This window comes from Coturnix japonica, chromosome 38, assembly GCF_054131305.1.
Source record: "Coturnix japonica strain WE chromosome 38, WE-NBRP24, whole genome shotgun sequence".
Classification (NCBI taxonomy): Eukaryota; Metazoa; Chordata; class Aves; order Galliformes; family Phasianidae; genus Coturnix; species Coturnix japonica.
Genome location: NC_140700.1, coordinates 2,156,198 through 2,178,784, shown reverse-complemented (window position 1 = coordinate 2,178,784; position 22,587 = coordinate 2,156,198). Strand labels below are relative to the sequence as shown.

The window sequence follows — 22,587 nt, the reverse complement described above, 5'->3', positions numbered from 1 at the left end:
GATGGGAGACCATCAGCTGACCGAATGGACACCAATAGGTCAGGTCCTGAACAGACCTGATGGAGGGCCATGGCTCCCAGACCCTATGCCACTCCTCGTCATGGGCAGGAGACACGTCTGTGTCGGGAACCCAAGTGGGCCCTGCTGGCTGCCGGCACGTTGGGTTAAGCCGGCACCAAATGACGAGCCATCCTGCGCACCGTGAGGATCCGAACATCTCAGCACCGGTTCTGGTCAACGTCTCCTTGGTTAATGTCTCCAGTGCAGCCAGTGATTTGACGTCAGCACTGGGCAGCGGCTGCTGGTAACGGCACATGAGACTGCGTTGCTCCCAATGTGCCTGAAGGTCCGAACTGGGAATCCAGCCTTCATGCCGGACTGATAGTTCGTGAGCGGGGGAGTCCTTGTTCCTGGATAATCCCCCAGTGGTGGACATTCAGAATGATTCTGTACAGCCAATATGTTTTTGTCTTCTTATTTGGTTATGGAGTGTGACATTTATAATGCACACTGGACAGAACTGGAATGCCACAAAGATTCTGTACAATAGTGTTACATTGAACTTGGAGAAGTTGTAACTCCATTGTGTACTGTGCTGTTATCTTGAACTTGAATGCACTGTTCTCTTCAAGTTCTCTTTAAGTGTTGCCATACAGCATTTCAAAATTGTTAGGCAGATAGCTGTTATGTCTTTTCAGGTTTGTAGGCACTACAGCTGCATCTCTTTGGTATGTTATTATGACAGCTTCATGGATTTCCGCATATGTTTAATGTTTGATTCGTTTCCAGAATATCCTTTAATGAGTGAAATCACCTTTGGGGTAACAGGGAGTACCTAGGAGAACCTTTACAGGGGCTGCAGATGATAAAGAGGGGGGAGATGTTGGGTATTGGGCAGGTGGTGCCTGCTTGCACCAGCAGTGGAGTCATGGAGGTCACGGGTATCTGATAGGGGCGGTCACCTGTACCACTATATAGGGTTTGTGGCATGGCATTAAACTGGTACTTTCAGCGTTACACACTGTGTGTTCTGGTTAGCATTTGGGCTGCTGTGCTAACAGATGTGTCTGGGGTTATCTTGTTTTAAAATGGAAGGGCTCGTAAGGAGCAGAGGGATGTGAGGTATTTCAAGTCCGCTTCATGCTCCCGATTCCAGAACCCTTCCAATTGTGAGGAAACAGAAGTGCTGAGCTGTGTGCGTGTTCCACGGTGCAGAGTCCAGTGACAGTTGGTGCCCGGCGTCTGTGCTGAGCAGTATTGAGGTCTTTAGGAACGTAGGAATCTGCCAATCTGTTGTGAAGGTACTAAAGGTAAAAAGGCAGCATTTCTATCAGTATTGGAGGAGGGAAGGAAACTTTGTCCTTAAGTGCTGTTTTTGTTCCTATTGTCATGCAGTCAATCCAGCAACTAACTTGAGAACCCGACTTCTCCTCTCTTTAGTTTAGATTTGGGGAAATTCCCTGCCACCCAAAAAATATTTCCTGGAAAATTCACTAGTGTTTGTATGAGTAAAAGGTTCCAACCTTTCCTTATTGACTGTCGGAAATGCTTAGCACAGAAATGTGCAGCACTTTAACGAAAGAGTTCCAAATCACTTGAAATTGATCTTCTGTCTGTCCTGGTTGTAGGTTTTACTGCATTTGATACCTTAAAAAAAAAAACAACAAAACAAACCTAAAATACCAAAATATTTGACTTTTACATCAGAAAAGAAAAAAACCACCCAAACCCTTGTTGTGGCTGAGCAGAACGTGCTGCAGCTCCATGCAGTGCTGAGTTACAGTATTCAGGAACATGTGTGTGGATTTGTGTATTGATACGCACTGGCATGCTTTTGCTGTACAGGTAACAAAGACAGGGGAAGGTTTTAGTGTTTTCTTCATAGGTGAAGAAACCTTGAAGACCAGAAATTCCAACTTACAGAATTTGACATTGGCAAAGTGAGGAGGAAAATTCTTCCTAACCTGTTATAATTAATTAATTCACGGATTCAGTGTTGGTTCGGCCTACAGGAGAAGTGAACTGCAAAGCTTTGAAGATCACTGTCTTTGCTGAGGTTGTCCAGGTGGGTGAGCTTGAAGACCTGCAGCGGTCAGACAAATGTGTTGGGGTTACTCACTGCTGTCACTCGTGGTGTTGAAGGAGGGGCTCCATTGGAGGGCTTGCAGCCGTGCAGCCCAGGGGCTCTGTGCTGAGTCAGGGTGATGTTACTAGAGTTTGACCAGTGTTGAGGAGGGCAATGTTTTGAAACAACTGCTCCTGAGAGACTGATTGAATGAACAGAAGAAAGCTGGGAAGATGGGTGGGCATTCCTCATTCTTTTCTGCTTGTCGGTGTTTTGCTTAGGGTTCCTTTTCAAAAGAAGATTTCACTGATCAAGACAGTAGAAGACTTTCAGTCCAAGGAAGCACGAGCCAGCTCTTTGAGAGAGCACAGGAAGAGCTGCACAGAGATCCCCGAGACCAGAACTGCTTCTGTGCGCTCGTCCAGCATGTCGATTAAAGGAAATGATTGCTATTTCTACTTTTATTCCACTTGTAAAAAGGTCTGCTTGGGTTTTTTCCTTCATTTCTCCTTCTTTCAGTTCTGAAGTCAAGAGGACGGGGTGGAATAGTTAGAAGTATTACTGATCTTCAGCAAACTTCATAACTAATTGCATTGTGCAAAAGAGGAACTAGCTAAAAATGAGCTCAAAGCATGGCCAGTTCTCAGGTTGCACTAGTTCATTTTCCTCTCTTGGTTTCCATTGGGTTACAGGGAGACAACTGTCCCTTCAGGCACTGTGAAGCTGCTTTGGGCAATGAAACCACCTGCAGGCTGTGGAAGGAGGGCCGCTGCTTCAGGAATGACTGCAGGTTCAGGCACATGGAGATCAGTGTGAGTGTTGGCTCCTCAGAGTTTATCACCAAACCCACTTCTCATTTCTTTAGGTGGGCTGATGTGCTTTTGCAGATTAGGTTCATTTGCTTTGAAATGATGATGGTTCCTATTGTTAAGAGGGGGCTGGGAGGAAGCAGAAGGAAGAGAGCTCAATGGCAATGGTATATCATAGCAGAATATTCTTGTAGTAGATACCAACAGTGTTCTCTCAACAGTTGCTAAAGAACCACATCATTCAGACAAGCATTCTGCAAGGTGTGTTAGTTTAACCCCTTCTAAACTGGTGTCCTCACCCACAGAATGCTAGAAAAGCTCAGTGAGCCTGGTGCTCCCAGCCTGCGCACGCTTCAGAGTGGTGTTTGAGTGCTGCTTTGTGGCAGTCTGCTCACTGGCACCATCTGGAGCTCAGTCTCCCTTTGCAGATCTTAGGTCCACATTACCATCAGCTCTTCTTCCTTTCTGTCTTCAGAAAAAACGCAGCATGATTTCCTGCTACTGGGAGAACCAGCCAGGAGGCTGCCAGAAATCCAACTGTGCCTTCCATCACACCAAGGGACGTTATCTCAATGGGGTTTTCTTTCCACCAAGCCAAAGTGAGTTTGTCTTTTTTAGGAATGAAAGATTAACTCTATTACTCACAGGTGGGTATAGTGTCATAAAGAACGCCAGGTAACGTTCACTTGTGAGCTGATAGATAGGTGCACAGCTGAACTTTGTGCGCTTCTGATACTCAGTTTTTTCTTGCATGCTCAGCTTCTCTCTGCTCCTGTGGCCTTTGCCTTGCTGGTTGTGTTCCTGCAATTAAGCTTTTTCTGGGTGTCAGGGAAATGAATGTTGTGTAGGGGGAGATTTCTTTGTTCACAGAGAAGCCATTTGGATGGGCAAGTGGAGACTCAGCATTTATCTGTGTGGGTTTTCATCCTTGCCTGCCATCTTTGTGCAGTGGTTGTAAGGTTAGGATCAAAGTTTTAAATTGATCCTTTTCTTCCTGTAGCTACGCTGCCAAGTCCACCAGAGTCTGCAGGTGACGATCCGAATGCAGCTCAGATAACAGTGCAGCAGAGCAAGCTTTCCCTGCAGTCCGATCCCTCTCCACAGTTGATGGAAGTGATGCAAATGGAAAACAAAGAGAGTGTCCCAAGCGCTACACATCCTCCCATTTTAATCAAAGCTGCAGATGATGACAAAGGTGATGATGGTGAGTGTGGTTGCTTTTCCCGGTTCTTTACTAGTTACTCTATTCACTTAGGCTGCTTCTATGGGTTTACCAGGTAAGTATAGCTGTTAAAATAAGGAACCTGTCTGTAATCACTTCCATTTGTACTTAGGAATATTAACTGTGGGCTGCCAATTAACTCCAAAGCAATTTGTTGTAAAAACACAACAGAACATAGGGTTGCTGAATAGACTCAGCTATTTCCATAATCTTGTTCCTACCTCGTATCTTCATGTGCCTTTCAGATTAGGAAGGTAAACACCTTTGTTTACTTCATTAGAGCAAGATGAGGCCACAGCATGGAGTTTAAGTGCCTGTATGTGCATCTTTTCAACCACTGGTTAAAGCCACATTGTTGATAGAGGAATCATGTGGATGGGTTAAAGTAAGGGATAAAGCCTACTTTTAATATCAAGAAGGATGAAAGGAGGGTATCAGACAGACATCAGGTCCATGGTGCTCTTAGCTGTGGGGAGAGCTGACAGGGTTTGTTCTGCATGCTTCTGAGCAGGAGGCAGTTTGCAGAGCTGTGGTCCTCAGCGTGTGCCTCTGTCCTTCAGTCTCATTCACTGCTCTGTGTTCCCAGATGACAGTCTGAATTTTGGAATAAAAACACTTGAAGAAATCAGACTGAAGAAACAAAAGGATAAAACCGAACAACAAAGTGGTGAGTTCATATGCCCTACTTTGTTATCCTTCTGATAATACTCAGATAGCTGGCACTGTGTTGGGGAATAGAGCCGTTCACAGAAGTGAACCTTTATCTTGCACTGCTGGTTTTGGAGTAGCAGTTGCTGGTGGCTGGGTGCTCCATGAGAGATAGACTTTTTTGTGGTTAACTGTTCTAAAATCTTTCTCCAAAGGAATTATCTTAGGAATGTTGTTGTTTTCTCTCTGTAGCTGTTGTCAGTGGCCTTCCGCTGAAACGCAGCCTCGCAGAAAGGCTGGGGAAGAAGATCAAGATTGACAGAGCACCAAGGAGAGGTAAATGGTTGTCTGTGTTTGCTGCACAGATTCTCTAGGCTTTCTGCTTATTCTTTCCTGGGTGCGTTGTTGTTGGGAACACGCATATTCTGTAATATTATGTCAAATCTGAAAACCTAAGCTCTCGCTGGACTCCCTTTTAATCATTATGCTTCTCCTTTCTTGATGATGGCAGAGAAGGGTGAAGAGTGAGCAAAGCCTCAAAATGATGGTAAGGTAACACTTTGCTATAGAAAGGGAAAGGGGAACTTCACAGAAACCAAGACAAAGGGTAACTGTACATTTAAAAGTGCAGGGAAAGGGGGAATTGCAGACACTTAGTCAAAATAAAGCCAGAGAAGAGGGCAATAAAGATAAGAAGAAACTGTCCGGAGACCTCTGACAAGAAGGATTAGATCCTCCCCCCGGGCAAGATGATGCCGACATGGGAGAACAATAACAGCAGATAACACCAAGAAGAAAACAGAAGAAGAATTTCACCCCAAAACATCGGCAAGGGTCGCGGGGAATGGGGTCAGGGGGAATGAGGGAATGGGGTCGCGGGGAACGGGGCCATAGGGAATGTAATGAATATGTAATCAAACTGAGGAGGAGACTATTGATTATGTATTAGCTTAACCTATATCTGTAACACACTTTTCTCTTTACGGTGTGCAAGTTTGGAGGAGCTATCCCCCTTGCACCCGGCGCTGCGCAATGCTGGAATAAACATACCTGCTTTATAACCCATCTCTGGATTATAGAGTTTGATTCCGCAAGTCAATTTGGCACCCCAGATGGGACCCTCTCTGTTCGGCTGCAGGACCAGCTGAGAAGGGGGACGCCTTTGGCGCGCCCCGAGATTTCTCGGAAGGACTCCCCTCCCTCATCTGATCACTGCAGGAGCAGACAAGAACCATCTATCGGCGGACCAGGTATGTGAAATGGGGGACCCGTAAGTCGTGAGGAGACGTCCTACGCAGGGCACAGTGGAGTCGGCGTGCTCCCCCCCAGGGATGTGAGCTCACGGGTTAGGTTAGGTTGCCGGCTGGGTTAGGACTCCCTAGGGAGTGCCTACAAAGGGGCCAGTAAGTCGTACGCATGGTAAAAGAGCTATTGCTCACATTCAGGTGATTGCTAATTGGGCAGAGCTTGTCTGCTCTCTGGTACAGGGTGATTTGGGTAATCCTGGGATAATTGGTATCGTACAGCGCTGTTTATATAGGTGACCTAAGTCAACAACTAGCACCGGTGTTCTTAACATCTTTGGTTAAGCTTAACAAATGATATATTGTAATTGTGCTTGAATTGTCGTGTGAGTGTGGGGTGAGTGAGACGCAGCACAGCTGCGGGGCGAGTGCGGAGTCCCGACCCGTGGTTCCGTCCTCCCGCGAGGGAAACGGCCGGGGACGGACGAAGCGAAAGTTGTCTCCAATACTTGTTTGTCTTTGTTTTAATACGTGTTTATTTTGTATTATTAATTACTGATTGTTGTAAAGTATGTGGTCATAAGTCATAACAATGCTGTTGTGTCAGAAGTGGTTTTACTTATAAAAGAATACGGTGGTTTATATTAAGTTACGATGGGAAAATCACAGAGCAAAGAGGTCCCTGCGCGCTCACCCCTGGGGTGTATACTGGCACATTGGCGAGATATCGCTGGGGAACCAGGAGGAACCCTGAGCCGAAAAGAAAAAAATCCTGATTAAATATTGTAATTAGTGGTGGTTAATGTATAAGCTAGAGGACAGGGACAATGAACATATAGAGGGATGTCTATGTGGAATGAGTATCAAGCCATTTATGTGATACTGTGTTCTGCCTGCGAAGAGGTGTAAGGGAGGTGGGTCAGTCAGTGCTGGCTCTGTGGCGAGGGGTGTATAACTGAACGATATGGATTGCTAAGGGAAAGTTATAAGGTAGTAAGAGTGTTTATGGAAACTGAAGAACTGTGTTGTTTGATTTGTGGGTTTTGAAGGGAATGGGACAAACTGTTTGGCTGGTATAAGAAAGTGTAGTTGTTAATGTCATACGGAAGTATAGTTGAGGGTATGTGGAAGTGTAACTGAGGGTACAAATAGTGGAATAGTGTACAGAGGAAAAAGGGTTAAAGAGAAAGTGAGTTTATCTGTGCTGGCATGAGAACAACCCCCCCGCACCGTTCCCCTGCAATCAGAACTCTCAGAGTGGGAGAGGGAGCCAGGGTCAGAGACTGCTGCTGTAAACAGCAAAGGGGAAGGTGGAGAGGACAGGGCATTGGAAGTGAGAATAGCCTTCATGTGCAGAGATGTGGGAAATCTGAAATCTGAGCAGCACTGGAAGGCTCTGGAGAGGAGGTGAAATGTAATGATTAGAGTTTGGAAAGCGAAAAAGTTTGGGAAGGACACAGGTTGAGGAAGGCAAAGATAAAAACAGGGATGTCAGGTCTGAAGAGAGGAGTACAATAAGAAGAAAACAAACAAACAACAACAACAACAGAAAACAAAACAAACACCTGATTGAGAATCAGAGATGTTCAGGAAATTGAGAATAATAACAGCTGTTACTGTTGTGGTGCTAGAGTAGGGCCATAGGACCCAGAGATCCCCCACAAGGAAAGGGGGGGGAGGGAGGCTTGAAGAGCCCAGGGAGGGCTCTGCCCCGCTGGAATGAAAGCAGTGTGCAAATGCAGTGGGACACTGGTAGAGAAATCCGACCAAGCTGAGTGAGAAGGAATTGCCTCTGATTGCAGAACTGAACAATGAGAACTTGGGAAGTTAACCCTAGCAGATATACCGATGAAACTGCAGCTAAGGAAGCAGGATAAAGTAGTTCATTTTCTGATGGATATGGGAGCTTCTTACTACCCATAGATGGTTTTGTAACATTAGTAGGTGCTACTGCCCAACAAGAAAAGGCTTACTTTTGGAATTAATTAAATATAAGCTAAGAAAACAAGTAGGAATACAGAAATTCTTGTACCTGTCAGGTTACCCTGGCAAGAAATTTAATAAAACTGGAGCTAAGGGTCAAACAATATTGGCTGATTAAGAATTGTAAGTCTGACTATTAACACAAACTGGGAAAAACAATGTTATACCCCCAGGAGCCACAGCAATCTCAATTAAGACACACTTAGGGGTGTGGGCATCAGGGCCAAAAATTAAGCCCTAAATACAAGTTAAAAGCAAGAGCTCACCCACTCAGGGTAAAGTGGTGCCCTTTGAGGATATGTGACTGTAGAAGGACAAAAGAAATAATAGATAATTTTTTGAGTTTAAATTACTAATTGAATGGGAATCCAAGTACAAAACTCCAATTTTGCCAATTTGCTAAATTTTCGGATAGCAAGTGCTTTAGTTTGGTAGAAGACATGAGGACAAGTAATGGAATTGTTGAATGGATACACTCAGTGATGGAAAATCCATGCACTTTATCAACCAAGTTAAGGAATGAATAGGTGGAGTTTACCTTCTGGATTTGAGGGATGTCTCTTCTGCCTGTGGTGACCCCGACGTGATGGCTAAAGGAAGCCTAAGGTTATTTGCCTTTGAATAGGAAAACCCTAATAGAGGGAGAAGAGACTCAGTTAACCTGGACAGTGTTACCCAGGGTTGTGAGAATAGCTTAATGATCTTTGAGAACTGGTCAACTCATGAGCCTGAGACCTGGGATCCTCCATCCTAGGGTGGAACTTTACTGGAGCATGTGGATGCCACAGCAACAAAAGGACTGTGTACAATAGACTGAGAGTTTGCTGAGTTTCTTGGTTTACAGAAAGCACAAATAACTCAGAAATTACAGCTGGACTTTGGACCTTAAGGACTGCCAAGAAAGAAGCCATCTGCTAAGCCCCTGAGCTGCAAACTGTCAAGGAACTCCATACGTTCCCAGGAATGACAGGAGGATGCTGACCATGGATACACAGCTACGGACTGATGGTAAACCTCAAACAGCTTGAAGTGAGTAAGGGATGGTGCCTGAGGGCAGTGGCTGCACTGGTGCTCAATATTCAAGAAGCCTATAAATCTACACTGGGCCAAAGGACACCAGTTTTAATATCTCATACAGTGTTTGCTATATTGGAGGCAAAAGGGGGACATTAGTTCATTGGCTCTCACCCCAAAGATTCCTGAAATACCAGGCCATCCTGGTAGAGCAAGGTGATGTAGAAATAATTGTGACTAATATTGTCAACCCAGTATCTTTCCTTAGCGGAACTCCCGGAGAACCACTATTACATGACTGCTTTGAATCAACTGAAGCTGCACATTCCAGCCGGTCAGTCGAACCTGAAGGACGAACCCTTAGAAGATGCAGAAGACACCTGGTTTACCAGCAACTGCAGTTTTATGAGACAAGGAGACTGTAAGGCAGGACATGCAGTAACTGCTACTGACCAGGTAATCGAAGCACAACCACCAGCTGTGGGGACTTCCCCTCAGAAGGCTGAAATAACTGCCTTGACAAGAGCTTTAATCATATGGACAGATGCTAAATATGTGCCACACGCTCATAGTACCATCTGAAAAGAGCAAGGATTGCTCACACACAAGAAAAACAGCCTGATTTAAATCTACCATTGGTTATTATATGTTGTAAAAGACATCAGAAATGTAACACTGTACAGGAAACAGAAAATAAGATGATAGATCAGGTGGCAGAACAGGCAGTTGAAGAGGGCTTCAATTCCAGATGGTAAACTTAAAATCTCTGAAGCCAAGTCAAAACCTGTAAAATATTCTAAAGAGAACAGGAGTCCAATTAATGATTTAGAAAGGAAGAGAGCAAGCTGACAGATGTGTGCATGCCCAAATGGACACATTATTATGCCCTTTAGTATTTTATGGAAATTGGTTATAAGGGAAGATAAGAGAATATATTGAGCAAACCAACACTACAAAGTACAGTCCCAGTACCAGGAACAGGGCACAAGTGGGCTTCATGGGAGAGGGCCTTCCAGGGCAACAACAGCAAATTGAGTTCACAGAACTCCCAAGAAAAGGGGGGTACCACTGTATGAAAACTTCTGTAACCTTAGAAACAATTGAGGATGCTGCTGCAGATGCTTGATGGACAATCCAAAAGGAGATATCCTGTTTATCCAAAGATGCATTGCAACATGGAGTAGGCAGGGATAACACCGATTGGGGAATAGTTTTCTCTGGATCATGGGATAAACTTACTAGTTGCCAAATTTAGGATGACTAAAACAGCTTTTCTTAGCCTGCATCACCTTGCTACTCTTGGTGTGTTTCACTTGTGTTGTTATAAGATGTCTTTTGTGTCTGTACCAAGGTACTGGAAGGGAATACGAGGTTTGGAAAAGACATGAGCTGAGACAAAAGGTAGAGAGCGGAGCCTATTTTGAGACCCATTAAGAATCTAGCAGGTAAAAGCCTGCTAGATTAAAGAAAAGGGGGGAATTGAAGAGTGAGCAAAGCCTCAAAATGATGGTAAGGTAACACTTTGCTATAGAAAGGGAAAGGGGAACTTCACAGAAACCAAGACAAAGGGTAACTGTACATTTAAAAGTGCAGGGAAAGGGGGAATTGCAGACACTTAGTCAAAATAAAGCCAGAGAAGAGGGCAATAAAGATAAGAAGAAACTGTCCGGAGACCTCTGACAAGAAGGATTAGATCCTCCCCCCGGGCAAGATGATGCCGACATGGGAGAACAATAACAGCAGATAACACCAAGAAGAAAACAGAAGAAGAATTTCACCCCAAAACATCGGCAAGGGTCGCGGGGAATGGGGTCAGGGGGAATGAGGGAATGGGGTCGCGGGGAACGGGGCCATAGGGAATGTAATGAATATGTAATCAAACTGAGGAGGAGACTATTGATTATGTATTAGCTTAACCTATATCTGTAACACACTTTTCTCTTTACGGTGTGCAAGTTTGGAGGAGCTATCCCCCTTGCACCCGGCGCTGCGCAATGCTGGAATAAACATACCTGCTTTATAACCCATCTCTGGATTATAGAGTTTGATTCCGCAAGTCAAGGGTGCCAAGCCAGCAGGGGAGATCCATGTCAAAACTCTGGAAGAGATCCGTCTTGAGAGAGCGAATCAGCGAGGAGAAACCCCAGCTGCCCCCCAGGCAGAAGGGTGCTGTAAGGTGGAGGATCCCAGCTCCGGGGTGAGGCCTTCTCCTGCAGTTCGCATCAAAACCTCGGAAGCCCTGGCTGAAAGGAAACACAAACAACTGGAGGAAGAGAAGCAAAAAGTAGAAGAGCTTCTTACTGAGAAGAGAGCTAAGGGTAAATGCAAGAAGAAGAGAATTTTCCCTCTACCTGAGCCTGATAAAGTGAAACTGGAAGAGCCACCGCGTAAAATCAAGCCATTGGAAGAAGTGCATATTAAAACCTTGGAAGAAATCAAGCAGGAGAAAGCCCTGCGGATGCAGCAGATCGCAAAGCCAGCAGGTAACGAGGTGCTTCACAGTCTGCTCTGCCAAAGTGCTTCCCCTGTCAAGCAAATGGAGTTTGCTTAGAATTGCCTGGGCTGTTTCTTACAACATGCAAAGGCAGGAAGTGCCAGGATGTCCATCCATGTGTTTTTCCATCGAATCCGTGGTGTCTGCCTGCTTCATTCTGGAAAATTAATTTGCTGTGAGGTTTTGTAGTTCAGTTTCTCCTGTACTTTCTTTCTGCCATGTTTTTGGTGTGGCATGTTCTGTGTGTTGATGCCAAGGTTGCCTTCATCTTTGGCTTGTATTGCTTAGTTTGATATGTAAATGTATTTGAAAAGCATGGATTGATTCCTCAGCATGGGGGCCAAGCTCTGTCAGAAAGGTCAGGGGGGTGAGTTATTCATTGGGGAGGTGAAAGGCTTTGTGATGAGACAGCATGTGAAGGAGGGAAGAGCTTGGATACTGTATGGACTGCGTGATGTCGCCTCTGTCTGTGCTTTGTTATTGAATGTGAGGAAATAAGCACATGGAGGAAACACTGGCACTCAGGTTTCTTTCTATGCTTGCTGTTGACCAAATGATTTTCTTTTTCCTTGTTTTAAAGCACCTGGAAGAGAAAAGACTGTGGAATGGAGCAGGGCTGCTCCCAAAGCTGTCTCTGCACCCGCAGAGGTGAGTCCCTTCTGTAGATGGACACATTGACACAATTTCTTCACATGTTCTCATGTCTCACTGCTCACCGTGTGCCACCATCATGAGTGCATTCCTACCTTCCTGCCTTTGGTGAAGAGCTGCAGCCATGTTTCACAATCCTGATACTTTCAATGGCTTTCCCAGACAGCTTTGCACTCCTCAAACTCAGAATTGATCTGATTGTATCTGGCAGTGAGGCAGTAACCCTGCTGGCACCAGGTACAACTTGTGAGGTTAACGTGGGGGGCACTGGATACAAAAAGGCCACGACGGCTTCGTGTTCAGGGAAATCAGACTGTGGGTGGATGTTGTGTAGGGGAACAGGAATGACTTTCTGTTGCTCAGATAGAATGTGGTAGGTAACAACTCCAGTACTGCGCTGATTTAAACGAGCTTGCTTTGTTAATTGCACACGTTTGAAACAGTGTTTTCACAGCAAAGCGTGGATCTTGTTATATGCAGGCATTTATGAAAGGGTCAGTGACCCAAGTGACAGGAATGTACTGTTCCAGGTGCAGCCGTTTTTGCAATATCTCCAATCTGATTTCCTTCATATGCTCCCCCTGGTGTTTGTTCTGATTTTGCACTTACTTTATTTCTTTTTAGCCCTGGGATCAGAGTACACCAAATTCTAGAGCTCAAGCAAAGAGCCTTGAGGGGACAATAAAGGAGAAGCTGCAGCTGAGACAACCAAAGAAGCTGAAGAAGGAAGTGGCTGCTGTGCCGGCTGCTGCTGAAGAAACAGTCAAAGGTAAAAGTGCAGAGCTTAGCAGTCCTGAATCCACCCTTCATGTTCAGCTTATCAGCTTGCAAAGGCCTAAGTGAAATCTCAGCATGGTGGGCAACAGCATTGCCAGGGAAACCATCAGCCCAACCTCAGGAGCAGAGAACTATGAATGAGTGTTGAGTGTGAGGTGGTCCTCGGAAGTAAAGGGACCTGAGTGCTCATGGTGGGTGCATGCCTTTGCTTAGTGCTAGAAAGGGAAATGCTTATTTTCTCAGTTCACTTGTGTTCCTTCCAGCCAGACTTCAGCTTGAGAACGAGGGACAGACAGTGGCACTGAGCTGCAGACTTACCTGTGTGATAAACCCCTGGATGTATTTTGTGGGTCTGTTGTGGCTTGCACAGCGTCTGGTTGCACACTCTTGTCTGTAGCTCCTGCTTTTTCCTTTCTCTAGAGGGACCATGTATTGCTTTCTCCTGCTGTATGGCTGTTTCCCTTATCTGGGGTATAATATGGTGTAGCTGTGCAGTTTCTTTGTTCCTTTGGTCGGACTGTTGGTATGCAGCACTTACTGTGGAAGATATTGCTGAGATTTGTGGAAAGAGCAATGTAATTTTGCTGGCCGGATGTATTTAACTGTGCAGAAGAGCTGTGGGAATGACAGGACAACCTGGACTCCTCTCAAGGCACAATTGTACCAGCTCTCTCTTCTTCCTGTAGCCAAGGGCAATGTGTGTGAGAAGCCTTGGGATGGCAAAGCCAGCAGCCCCACGAAGCGAGCAAGGAAGCGGAAGGCTGACGAGATCTCTCCTTCTGCTGTGGCAGCTGTGAATCGTCAGAGAAGCACTGAAGAAGAGGAGCCTCCAGCTAAAAAGGCTAAAATAGCAGCTTTGGTAAGGAGGGGAGGAAGTGTCAGTGCTGTCCTGGTCAGGCTTACTGTTAACGTCCTTCAGGAGCCCCTTGGCCCCCATGTTGGGTTAAGGCTCAGCAGTGCTGAAGGAGAAGCGCTGCAGAGGAAGGATCTCCTGAGCAATCATTGACTTTGTCTTCCTTCTTTCCAGACTGCTGCTCCAGCCCTGCCGGAGGTCAGCCTGCTCACCAAGGCTGTAGAAGAAGATGACCTTGAAAAGTTCATCTCGGAATTCTTAGAGGAAATGGAAGGACAATATGACTTGGAGCTGGAGAAGGATGTGGATGAACTCCATCTTGAACTTTCCGAGATGATTGACAGTATATCTGAGTAGTCTTATAGCATATATATATATATAAATAAATATTTTAAAAGGCTTCACAATGAGTCATAAAGCACAGCTGAACTGGTAAAAGATTGGCAGACTACATTCCATTGTCCTGAGTTTTCCTGCTGGTCAGAGTTGAGGTCCTGTGCATCCATTCCCTGCTCCTGGTTGGCTCCTTTCAGCAGCAAGAGGACAAAGCAGTTCTGTGACAGCCCAGAAGGACGTCCATCTGTGTGCTGCAGTGCCTGGCAATTGATCTCCTGATCCAGTGACGCTCCGAAGGCTTCAACCTCAAGCTCCTTCCTTCCTCCTCCCTTGGCCATGCTCAGCGTTGGGTGCAGCTGGAAGCTTCTTCAGTGCTCCCATTTCTTGGGTAGCCCCTATGTCTAGCTTGGAGTTCTGCCAGCTTGAGTTTTGTTGGTGTATGCTTTTGTTTTTGACTTGAATCCTTTAAGGCAACTTAATGACAATGTGGGGGTGGGAGGGAGCAGAATTATTCTGGTGTTTTGGACCAAATGTGCCACCAATGATGGGGGTGCTCCCTGCCTTCCAGTTATCAGCAGTGATGCAGCAGCAGTGTGAGAAGCGGGAGCTGCACGCCGCAGCTGCGCTATTCCCTCCTTTCCCTTTTGCTGGATTTCCAGTGCTGTTTGCTGGCAGAGCTTGATGCTGTGCAGATGATTTCTGGAAGCCAACACGTGTGCACTTCGCTTGTCTCAGTTCAGAGTGCAGCCATCCCAGCCCTGCTGTTGGCACAGTGCAGCCCTGGCCCTGCTGGAGGACGCCGTGGTGACTCTGAGCTTCAGCAGGGTATTGAGTGGTTTTCTGCTGACTCTGGGTGGGACTGTGCCCATGTCGTGTCTGCCATTGTTACTGTAAATATTTTATCCTTTCCTTTTGTATTTGCCTTCTATTTAAGATATTGTATGAACGTAGTCAGGCTCCTCTGTTTGTGCCGGCAGCTCTCAGCTGTGTTTTTAAATAAACCTGGCACAGGACAGCAGTGCTGTACGTCTGCCTGCAGCTCTTGGAGGGAGCAGGAGGGGAGCCAGGAGTGCTGCTCCAACAACATCCTGGTGCTGCTGCCACCAGAGTTACTGCTGTGCTGCTGTTATGAGCTCCATGGAAGAGATGAGCTCCAGCACGGCCTCCTCTCACTTATTTGGCTCTGAAGCCTTCAGTTGCTATTGGCCGTGGCAGATTCCATGCAGTGTGAATCTCTCTAACAGACATAACTGTATCAGTGGAATTGTGGGGGCTGGGAGGGAGGACACAGTGCTGCTGAGAGCAGGGCCAGGCAGCCCAGCATGCTCAGCACCACAGCCATTTGCTTTGGCTGAGCCCCTGACATGCATTGCTTGTTATTGCCTCCAACAGGTTTGATAAAATACCTCAGACAAACTACCAAGCTGCCATTAGCACATGTCAGTCCTCCTAATCTCATCTTTGGCCTTGAGTGAATGAGGCCAATTTAGTCATGAGTGAAATAAACACCAAGAACACATGAGTTTTGTGAAGAACTAAAAGCAGGCAACAGGCCATGTTTGAGGAATAATAACTCTCACTACACTGATGCATATCAGACCAGACAGGATTTCAAGTAAACAAAAATAAGTGTAGCTCCACTTAAACGAATGATTTTCCACACCAGCTGGAGAGGTAGCCAAGATACCAGAGATGGCTTCATCCATCACTGCTTCTGGATACATCCTGTGGGTTCCAAATGCTGCTGGGAAAGGCAGAAACCACCTGATAGCCATACCCAAAGCACCAAATTATGATCTTCTCTGGCTAAGTTGGAATATTGTATGTCCTAAATCTAAGGATTACAAAATGTTTGGAAGTGATTTAAGAATCTGAGTTATTACTCATTTCATGGAGTAGAAAATTGAGTCTTTGCTCTCTCTCCACATCAGAGGACACGCTGCTGAAGACAGACACTTAAAAGTGAGAGGAGACCCACGTTTTAAGCAGGTCAGAGTCTCTGCTCTGCACAGTATGTGCATTAATAAACACAAAAGCAATCCTGCATAATGAACATGTGGAAGCAGTTTTACTACTTGATACAGTCTCTGAGCCAAAGAAGAAGTTGTCTGATTTGTCAGCATCTGGGAAGCAGCTCCATTGAGACTCATATAACTGTATTAGTCTTCGCTTTGTATCCAACCTTATTAAAGACTTATGCTTTAAGTCTGCCTCTAATAAAAGCCTACTTTGGTAGGAACTGAGCTTCCTTACCGTATATGAGTCACCTATTTTTAATGGAGAGTTGGTAACATTTGCTACTGAGCTGCTAAATCACTCCAAGCTCTTAGCCCACCTGCTTGTTTTTCAGTGATGAGTTCAGCTCAGCTTTCCAAAAAGGAAGCAGCTGTGGTCTCCATCAGAAAGACCAAATACAAGTCAGTAATGGGACCACAGTGAAGAGGTAGAGACAGGAGACCAGTGGTTCCCTCTGAAGTGGGACTGCTGATGACAGTTCTTCTATGGGAATCAAACCTGGAAGTTCACTCCCATCCAAGACCACTCATAATTTGGTGCCGGGTCCTGCACTTTGGCCACAATAACCCCATGCAGTGCTATAGGCTTGGGGCGGAGTGTCTGGAGGATGCTGCAGAAAGCAGTATCCTGCAAGTACTCTGAGCAGCACCCTATATTGGAAGCCAGGAGTCTGGGCATTGCAGGCAGGAGCTGCTGGTAGCACTGACTTCTGTGCTGCTGGGAGGGGCAGCGGCCACCAGATGGACCCACAGCACCGGCTCAGTCCTTGCAGGGCACCCGGAGCAGCTCTTGTGCTCAGACCCAGCAGGGAGATATCTAGGTAGATTTGAGGACAGCGAGGTGCTGAAGGGTAACGGGGTGTCTGCAGGCACAAGGTCCCTAAAAACCTCCTGTTTGGATTTGTGTGGCAGGATCAGCTGGGCAGGCATTGACGCATGGCAGAAACTCGTGCCTCTCCCAGTTAGGCTTTTAACACCAATTGCTTCAGTTTTTAACCAACATAAAAGAGTTCTGATCTACTCAGCCTTTCTGTGAGTCAGCCCAGTGCAGTCTGTCACTACCTGCAGGCTGAGCAGTTCTGCTGTTGTCCGTGTTTTAAGCTCAACTCTCCTGGTGGCAGATGCAAATCAGTGCCACCAGCCCTCCTGGCCTGCACAGCACCTGAGAGCTGTAACCGCAGCTCAGCTCCAGGCCTTTAGGCAACCACCTGCCACTCAGTGCTGTAGGGACATGGCCTCACCCTGCAAAAAGTCACGCACGCAGAAGTTCTTTGTCTGCATTTAATACAGAGATGCTACATGATAAACTCCAGCACCTTCCTGATGTTGTAAGTGGGATGCACGTTGTAGAATCACCTTGTTTTCTTCCACCAGCCAAAGCACAGTCAGAGGTCTCAGGAACTTTAAGGAGCACAAAGGTGACCTTCTTAGGGCTGTGAGTCCCAGACCACAGAATGACTTGGGTTAGAAGAGACCTTAAAGATCATCCAGTTCCAGCTCCAACAAAAGAAAGATCTTTATCCACTGAATAGCTCAGCCTTCAAACCTCTATCTCTAACTTAGGGATAAGGTGTGCTCCAGCAAAGCCAGCGCCCCACTTCTCTTGGACACAATGCCTTTCATGCACCGTGTGAATGTCAAGGGTTACAAACCAAAAGCTTTCTCCCCAGTGTATTTTTATCTGCTGCTGAAGGAGGTAAACAGAAATAGAAATGTAAATCAGCGTACCTGTTCTTTTACTTGTTAAGCTTGCACTTGTTTCTCCTGCACAGAAACAAACTGCAGTCTCTGTTATGCTGGTGTAAATCTGGAGAAACTCTACTGAATAACATGGAACCCACACAGGTTACACCAGAGGAAATGCAAGCAGCAGCTGACCAGCAGCAGGGATCCCACATGCAGTGCATGTGTGTCATGCTTTGGAATTCCCAATTAACATCAGTGCAAACTGGAGATGGAGGCGGCTTCTTCATCCTGGAGCAGCACCATATAATTTATCCCACAAAAAATGATCCCATTATTTTTATCCCACTGAACTCCACACCAAGACTTTCTAACATGGGGCTGATGGAGACGTCAGCCCCAGCAAGCAGTGCCTGTGGCATCATGCCAGTGGCACAGCACCCTGGAGCTGCAGCCCCCAGTGACCCACGCAGTGGGGTGGCAGAGCTGTCTATGGCTGTTTACATGCGGCCAGGGGCCAGCAGTCAGTGCAGGTCTCAGCCTATGGGCTGAGATGTACAACAGGGCAAGGGGACAAAAACAAGGGACAAGCATTTTGGCTTGCCCCTCTCTACAAGAGGATAAATCAAAGAGGGTTTGAGCTTTCAGGCCAACATGATGGCTGTGCAGAAGGATGACTTGCTGTCTGTCTCGACCTGCTGAGCTACCCAGGGTCTTGGTGCTGCATCACTGCTCCTCTAGCTCAGCATCTTGTGGCGGTCAAAAACTGTCTTCCTCTGCTCCTGCACCTGGCGCTTCCAGCGCTGCTGGGCTCCCTCCACCCTCTCCAGCACAGTGTTGGCTCTGGCCCCCGATGGGGTTGGGGCTGCAGCCAAGGAGCGAGAGTCCTGTAATGGAAAGAAACAGTGGACAAGGTCAAAGCAAGGCACGCTCAACCCAGACACAGAGAGAGCGAGCATGAGGTCACACTGAGGTCACACTACTCCCCTGTCAGCCATTCTCTCCTGTCCTCAATGCCCTGTCCCCACCACAACGGCAGCCTCTTATCTGCAAAGCCTCACCTCATTCTCCTCCTCATTGTGCAGGGGCTGTGTGTAAGCATCTGGTTTTCGGATCAGAGGGTCCACCAGCACAAGGAAAGCCATATAGAGCAGCAGTGCCCCCACCACAGACAAATAAACGATGATAATGACCTGTAGTTAAGCACAGCACAACAGAAAGGGATTGTGAGTAGATATAAGAAGTACCACAGAAATTAGGAAGCTCCCTTCACAGATATCTCAGATGTCTGATCTCTTCCCTCATTCCAACTTGCTCGCCTCTGCAGCATCAGTTGAAGACTTGTGCTGCATGTGACAGGAGACCAACAGGCTGAGTCCCCAGCATGAGATACTGTGGCAGGATCTCAGCAAGGAGACAGGGCTCCCTTGGTGCCTCCTCCTCAGTGCCAGGAGTGCTCCAGACTCCAGCACAGTGCCCTGGTACCACCACTGTGTGCTATGTTAGCTTTGTCTTCCCTTTCAGGGCTGTGCTCCAGGAACCCACCCTGTCAGGCTGTGCCTGGGATGGCACAGTGCCACAGGGAGCTGACACACAGTTACCTTGATGGTGGTGGTGCTGCGCTCCTCATACTTGCACTCACACAGCAGACAATACGCCTCCACATCATTCCCAGGCACTGGCATGGGCTCCACAACATGCAGGCAGTTGCTGCAATGCAAAGAAACCAAAATCAGTGACAGGACAAAGAGAAACCAGTGCTCTGTGGAAGGATGTTGTGGTGATTTAACCCAGCTTTCCTATTGGGCTGATAATGCTGACTGGAGTTGCCACCACAGCAAGCCTGGAACAGACTGAATCACCTTTTGCAGGGATAAGGTCCAGGTGAAGGGGACTGAAGGGCATAACACCCTTCACCTGGGCTGAGCAACCCCTATAGAAACAGCTTGCTCTGCACATTCACAGGCAGCAAACCACTCCCAGAGTGCTGACTTCCACAGATCAACCCCTCAGGCTTCAACAGGCAACTCACCAGTCCTTCTGTGATACATTCTTGTTGTAAATGTGCCCGCTGATGTTCCGGTATGGGGGACAAATGCATTTGCAGCGGATATCCTCTGAGCTCTGCAGAAGCACAAGGAGACAGCATTAGTGAGTTAAAACACACAGGTACAGCTCTGCTGCCCTCACACATAAGGCTGTGGCAGCAGAACATTCCCGAAGAGAGAGATGACTTCACATCACATCTCTTATTTCTCTTATTTCTTCTCTCCAGAGATCAGGTTCTCCTCAGATGTATTGCAAAGCACAGACTTGAGGCCTCCATCACATACATTCACAGCCCTTCATGTTACAGATACACATGTGTGCACTGACCTGCTGCAGCTCTCTTTCCTTTTTCATATTTCTGTTGAAAAACAGTTGCTTCTCTGCCATTTCTGTGCCCGTTGTACCACACTCAGTGTGTCTGAAGTTGTTCACTCACCTTGCCAGCCTGTGCTGGAGGAGAAAGGACGCAGCTCAGCAGTGCAATCAGCAGCATGGAGCTTGCACACTTCCAGGTGCATTGGACAAACATTGTGGAAGCCTGAGGAAACAGAAATTCCCATACAGGAACCTTCTTAATTAAATAACTTAACGTTATTTCCCCCAAGAAATGGAAGTTTCTCCCTGTATCGAGGTGCCAACCTGAAACTCTTGGAAACCCAACTCACAGACCCCAAAATGTCCCCATCCAAAGAGCTTGGGGCATGGAGACATTCACCCCAACTAAACACTGTTCACTGAGCCCTGAAGCCACACATCACTCCTGGTGCCACACTCAGCATCACAGTGCTCTGAAGTAGGTGTTGTGATGCTGATTTTGCTACAGAAGTGTGGATGAAGTCACTGCAGAGAGCTGTGTTTGCACAAATCCAAAGCAACAGGAGCTCTCTTTGCACACTGAAGCTCTGCCAGATGTGAGCTCTTTGCACACTGAAGCTCTGACAGATGCAAGCTCTCTTTGCACACTGAAGCTGACAGATGTGAGCTCTTTGCACACCAAGGCTCTGACAGACGTGAGATCTCTTTGCACACCAGTGCTCTGACAGATGCAAGCTCTCTGTGCACACTGAGGCTGGCAGATGTGAGCTCTGCACAGCAAGGCTCTGACAGACTTGAGTTCTTTGCACACTGAAGCTCTGACAAATATGAGCTGTCTTTACACACTGGTGCTCTGACAGATGTGATCTCTTTGCACACTGAGGCTCTGTCAGATGTGAGCTCTCTTTGCACACTGAGGCTGGCAGATGTGAGCTCTTTGCACACCAAGGCTCTGTCAGAGATGAGCTCTTTGCACACTGAAGCTTTGACAAATATGAACTCTCTTTACACACTGGTGCTCTGACAGATGTGAGCTCTTTGCACACTCAGGCTCTGTCAGATGTGAGCTCTTTGCACACTCAGGCTCTGTCAGATGTGAGCCCTTTGCACACTGAAGCTCTGACAGACATGAGCTCTCTTTGCAAACTGAGGCTCTGGCAGATGTGATCTCTGCACACCAGTGCTCTGACAGATGCAAGCTCTTTGCACACTGAGGCTGGCAGATGTGAGCTCTTTGCACACCAAGGCTCTGTCAGAGATGAGCTCTTTGCACACTGAAGCTCTGACAAATATGAACTCTCTTTACACACTGGTGCTCTGACAGATATGAGCTCTTTGCACACTCAGGCTCTGTCAGATGTGAGCTCTTTGCACACTCAGGCTCTGTCAGATGTGAGCTCTTTGCACACTCAGGCTCTGTCAGATGTGAGCCCTTTGCACACTGAAGCTCTGACAGACATGAGCTCTCTTTGCAAACTGAGGCTCTGGCAGATGTGATCTCTGCACACCAGTGCTCTGACAGATGCAAGCTCTCTGCACACTGAGGCTGACAGATGTGAGCTCTCTGCACACAGGCTCTGTCAGACATGAGCTCTTTGCACACTGAAGCTCTGACAAATATGAGCTCTCTACACACTGGTGCTCTGACAGATGTGAGCTCTTTGCACACTGAGGCTCTGCCAGATGTGAGCTCTCTTTGCACACTGAGGCTGGCAGATGTGAGCTCTTTGCACACCAAGGCTCTGTCAGATGTGAGCTTTCTTAGCACACACAGGCTCTGACAGATGTGAGCTCTCTTTGCACACTGAGGCTGTCAGACATGAGCTCTTTGCACACTGAAGCTCTGACAAATATGAGCTCTCTACACACTGGTGCTCTGACAGATGTGAGCTCTTTGCACAACAAGGCTCTGTCAGACTCGAGCTCTTTGCACACTGAAGCTCTGTCAGACTCGAGCTCTCTTTACACACTCAGGCTCCAACAGACCCCCGTTACCACACCTCGATCCCACACCTCGCCCCAGCTCCTCCGGTTCTCACAGCCATTTACACCCCCTTAAATCCACACCTCTCCCCTCTTCACCTTATTCCAACCCTCCACAGCAGCCGGGCCGACATCCCGTCAGGTTTACACAGATTACGAGCATCACATCCGATCCTCCCCCCACCCCCAACGCTCCGCTCCTTACAGCACAGCCCCGGGCCGTCTTCCCGGTATTCCTCCTCTCCGTTCATCCAGGCTGCAGCCCGCCCATCTATGAGGCCCAGCGTCCCGCTGAAGGAGCCGTGTAACACCGCCCCACCTCCGCCCAGGCCGCCCCCCGCCGCCGCTCTGGGCCTTACCTGCCGCTTGACGCCGGCGCCCCTGCAAGCCCCACCCCAGCCCTGCGCCCATTGGTTGCAGCGTGACGGGCAGAGCGCTCGGCCAAT

General features: G+C 47.3%; 1 protein-coding gene across 3 annotated transcripts; it reads right to left on the bottom strand.

The window, feature by feature from the left end:
• Positions 1-17,378: 17,378 nt before the first annotated feature.
• TMEM9 (transmembrane protein 9) lies at positions 17,379-22,533 on the bottom strand. 3 transcript variants are annotated; one of them, XM_015884873.3, is made up of 6 exons: positions 22,241-22,533; positions 20,280-20,381; positions 19,827-19,918; positions 19,396-19,504; positions 18,856-18,987; positions 17,379-18,681 (listed from the first exon to the last, which is right to left on the bottom strand). In XM_015884873.3, the coding sequence occupies exons 2-6, from the start codon at positions 20,370-20,372 to the stop codon at positions 18,532-18,534; spliced, it is 576 nt and encodes a 191-aa protein (XP_015740359.1). In that variant the 5' UTR covers positions 20,373-20,381; positions 22,241-22,533; the 3' UTR covers positions 17,379-18,531. The 3 variants fall into 3 exon arrangements, with proteins under 3 accessions (XP_015740359.1, XP_015740357.1, XP_015740358.1); XM_015884871.3 differs by having other exon boundaries at positions 22,347-22,533; XM_015884872.2 differs by having other exon boundaries at positions 22,501-22,533.
• Between the last annotated feature and the right edge of the window lie 54 nt (positions 22,534-22,587).

Excerpts from the sequence above, each read along its gene's own strand:
- TMEM9 (XM_015884873.3), bottom strand. The coding sequence starts at position 20,372 with ATGTTTGTCCAATGCACCTGGAAGTGTGCAAGCTCCATGCTGCTGATT. Across the intron at positions 18,988-19,395 it reads GCAGCACCACCACCATCAAG|GTCATTATCATCGTTTATTT; the intron begins GTAACTGTGTGT and ends GCTTAACTACAG. Across the intron at positions 18,682-18,855 it reads ACAATGAGGAGGAGAATGAG|GACTCTCGCTCCTTGGCTGC; the intron begins GTGAGGCTTTGC and ends TTTCCATTACAG.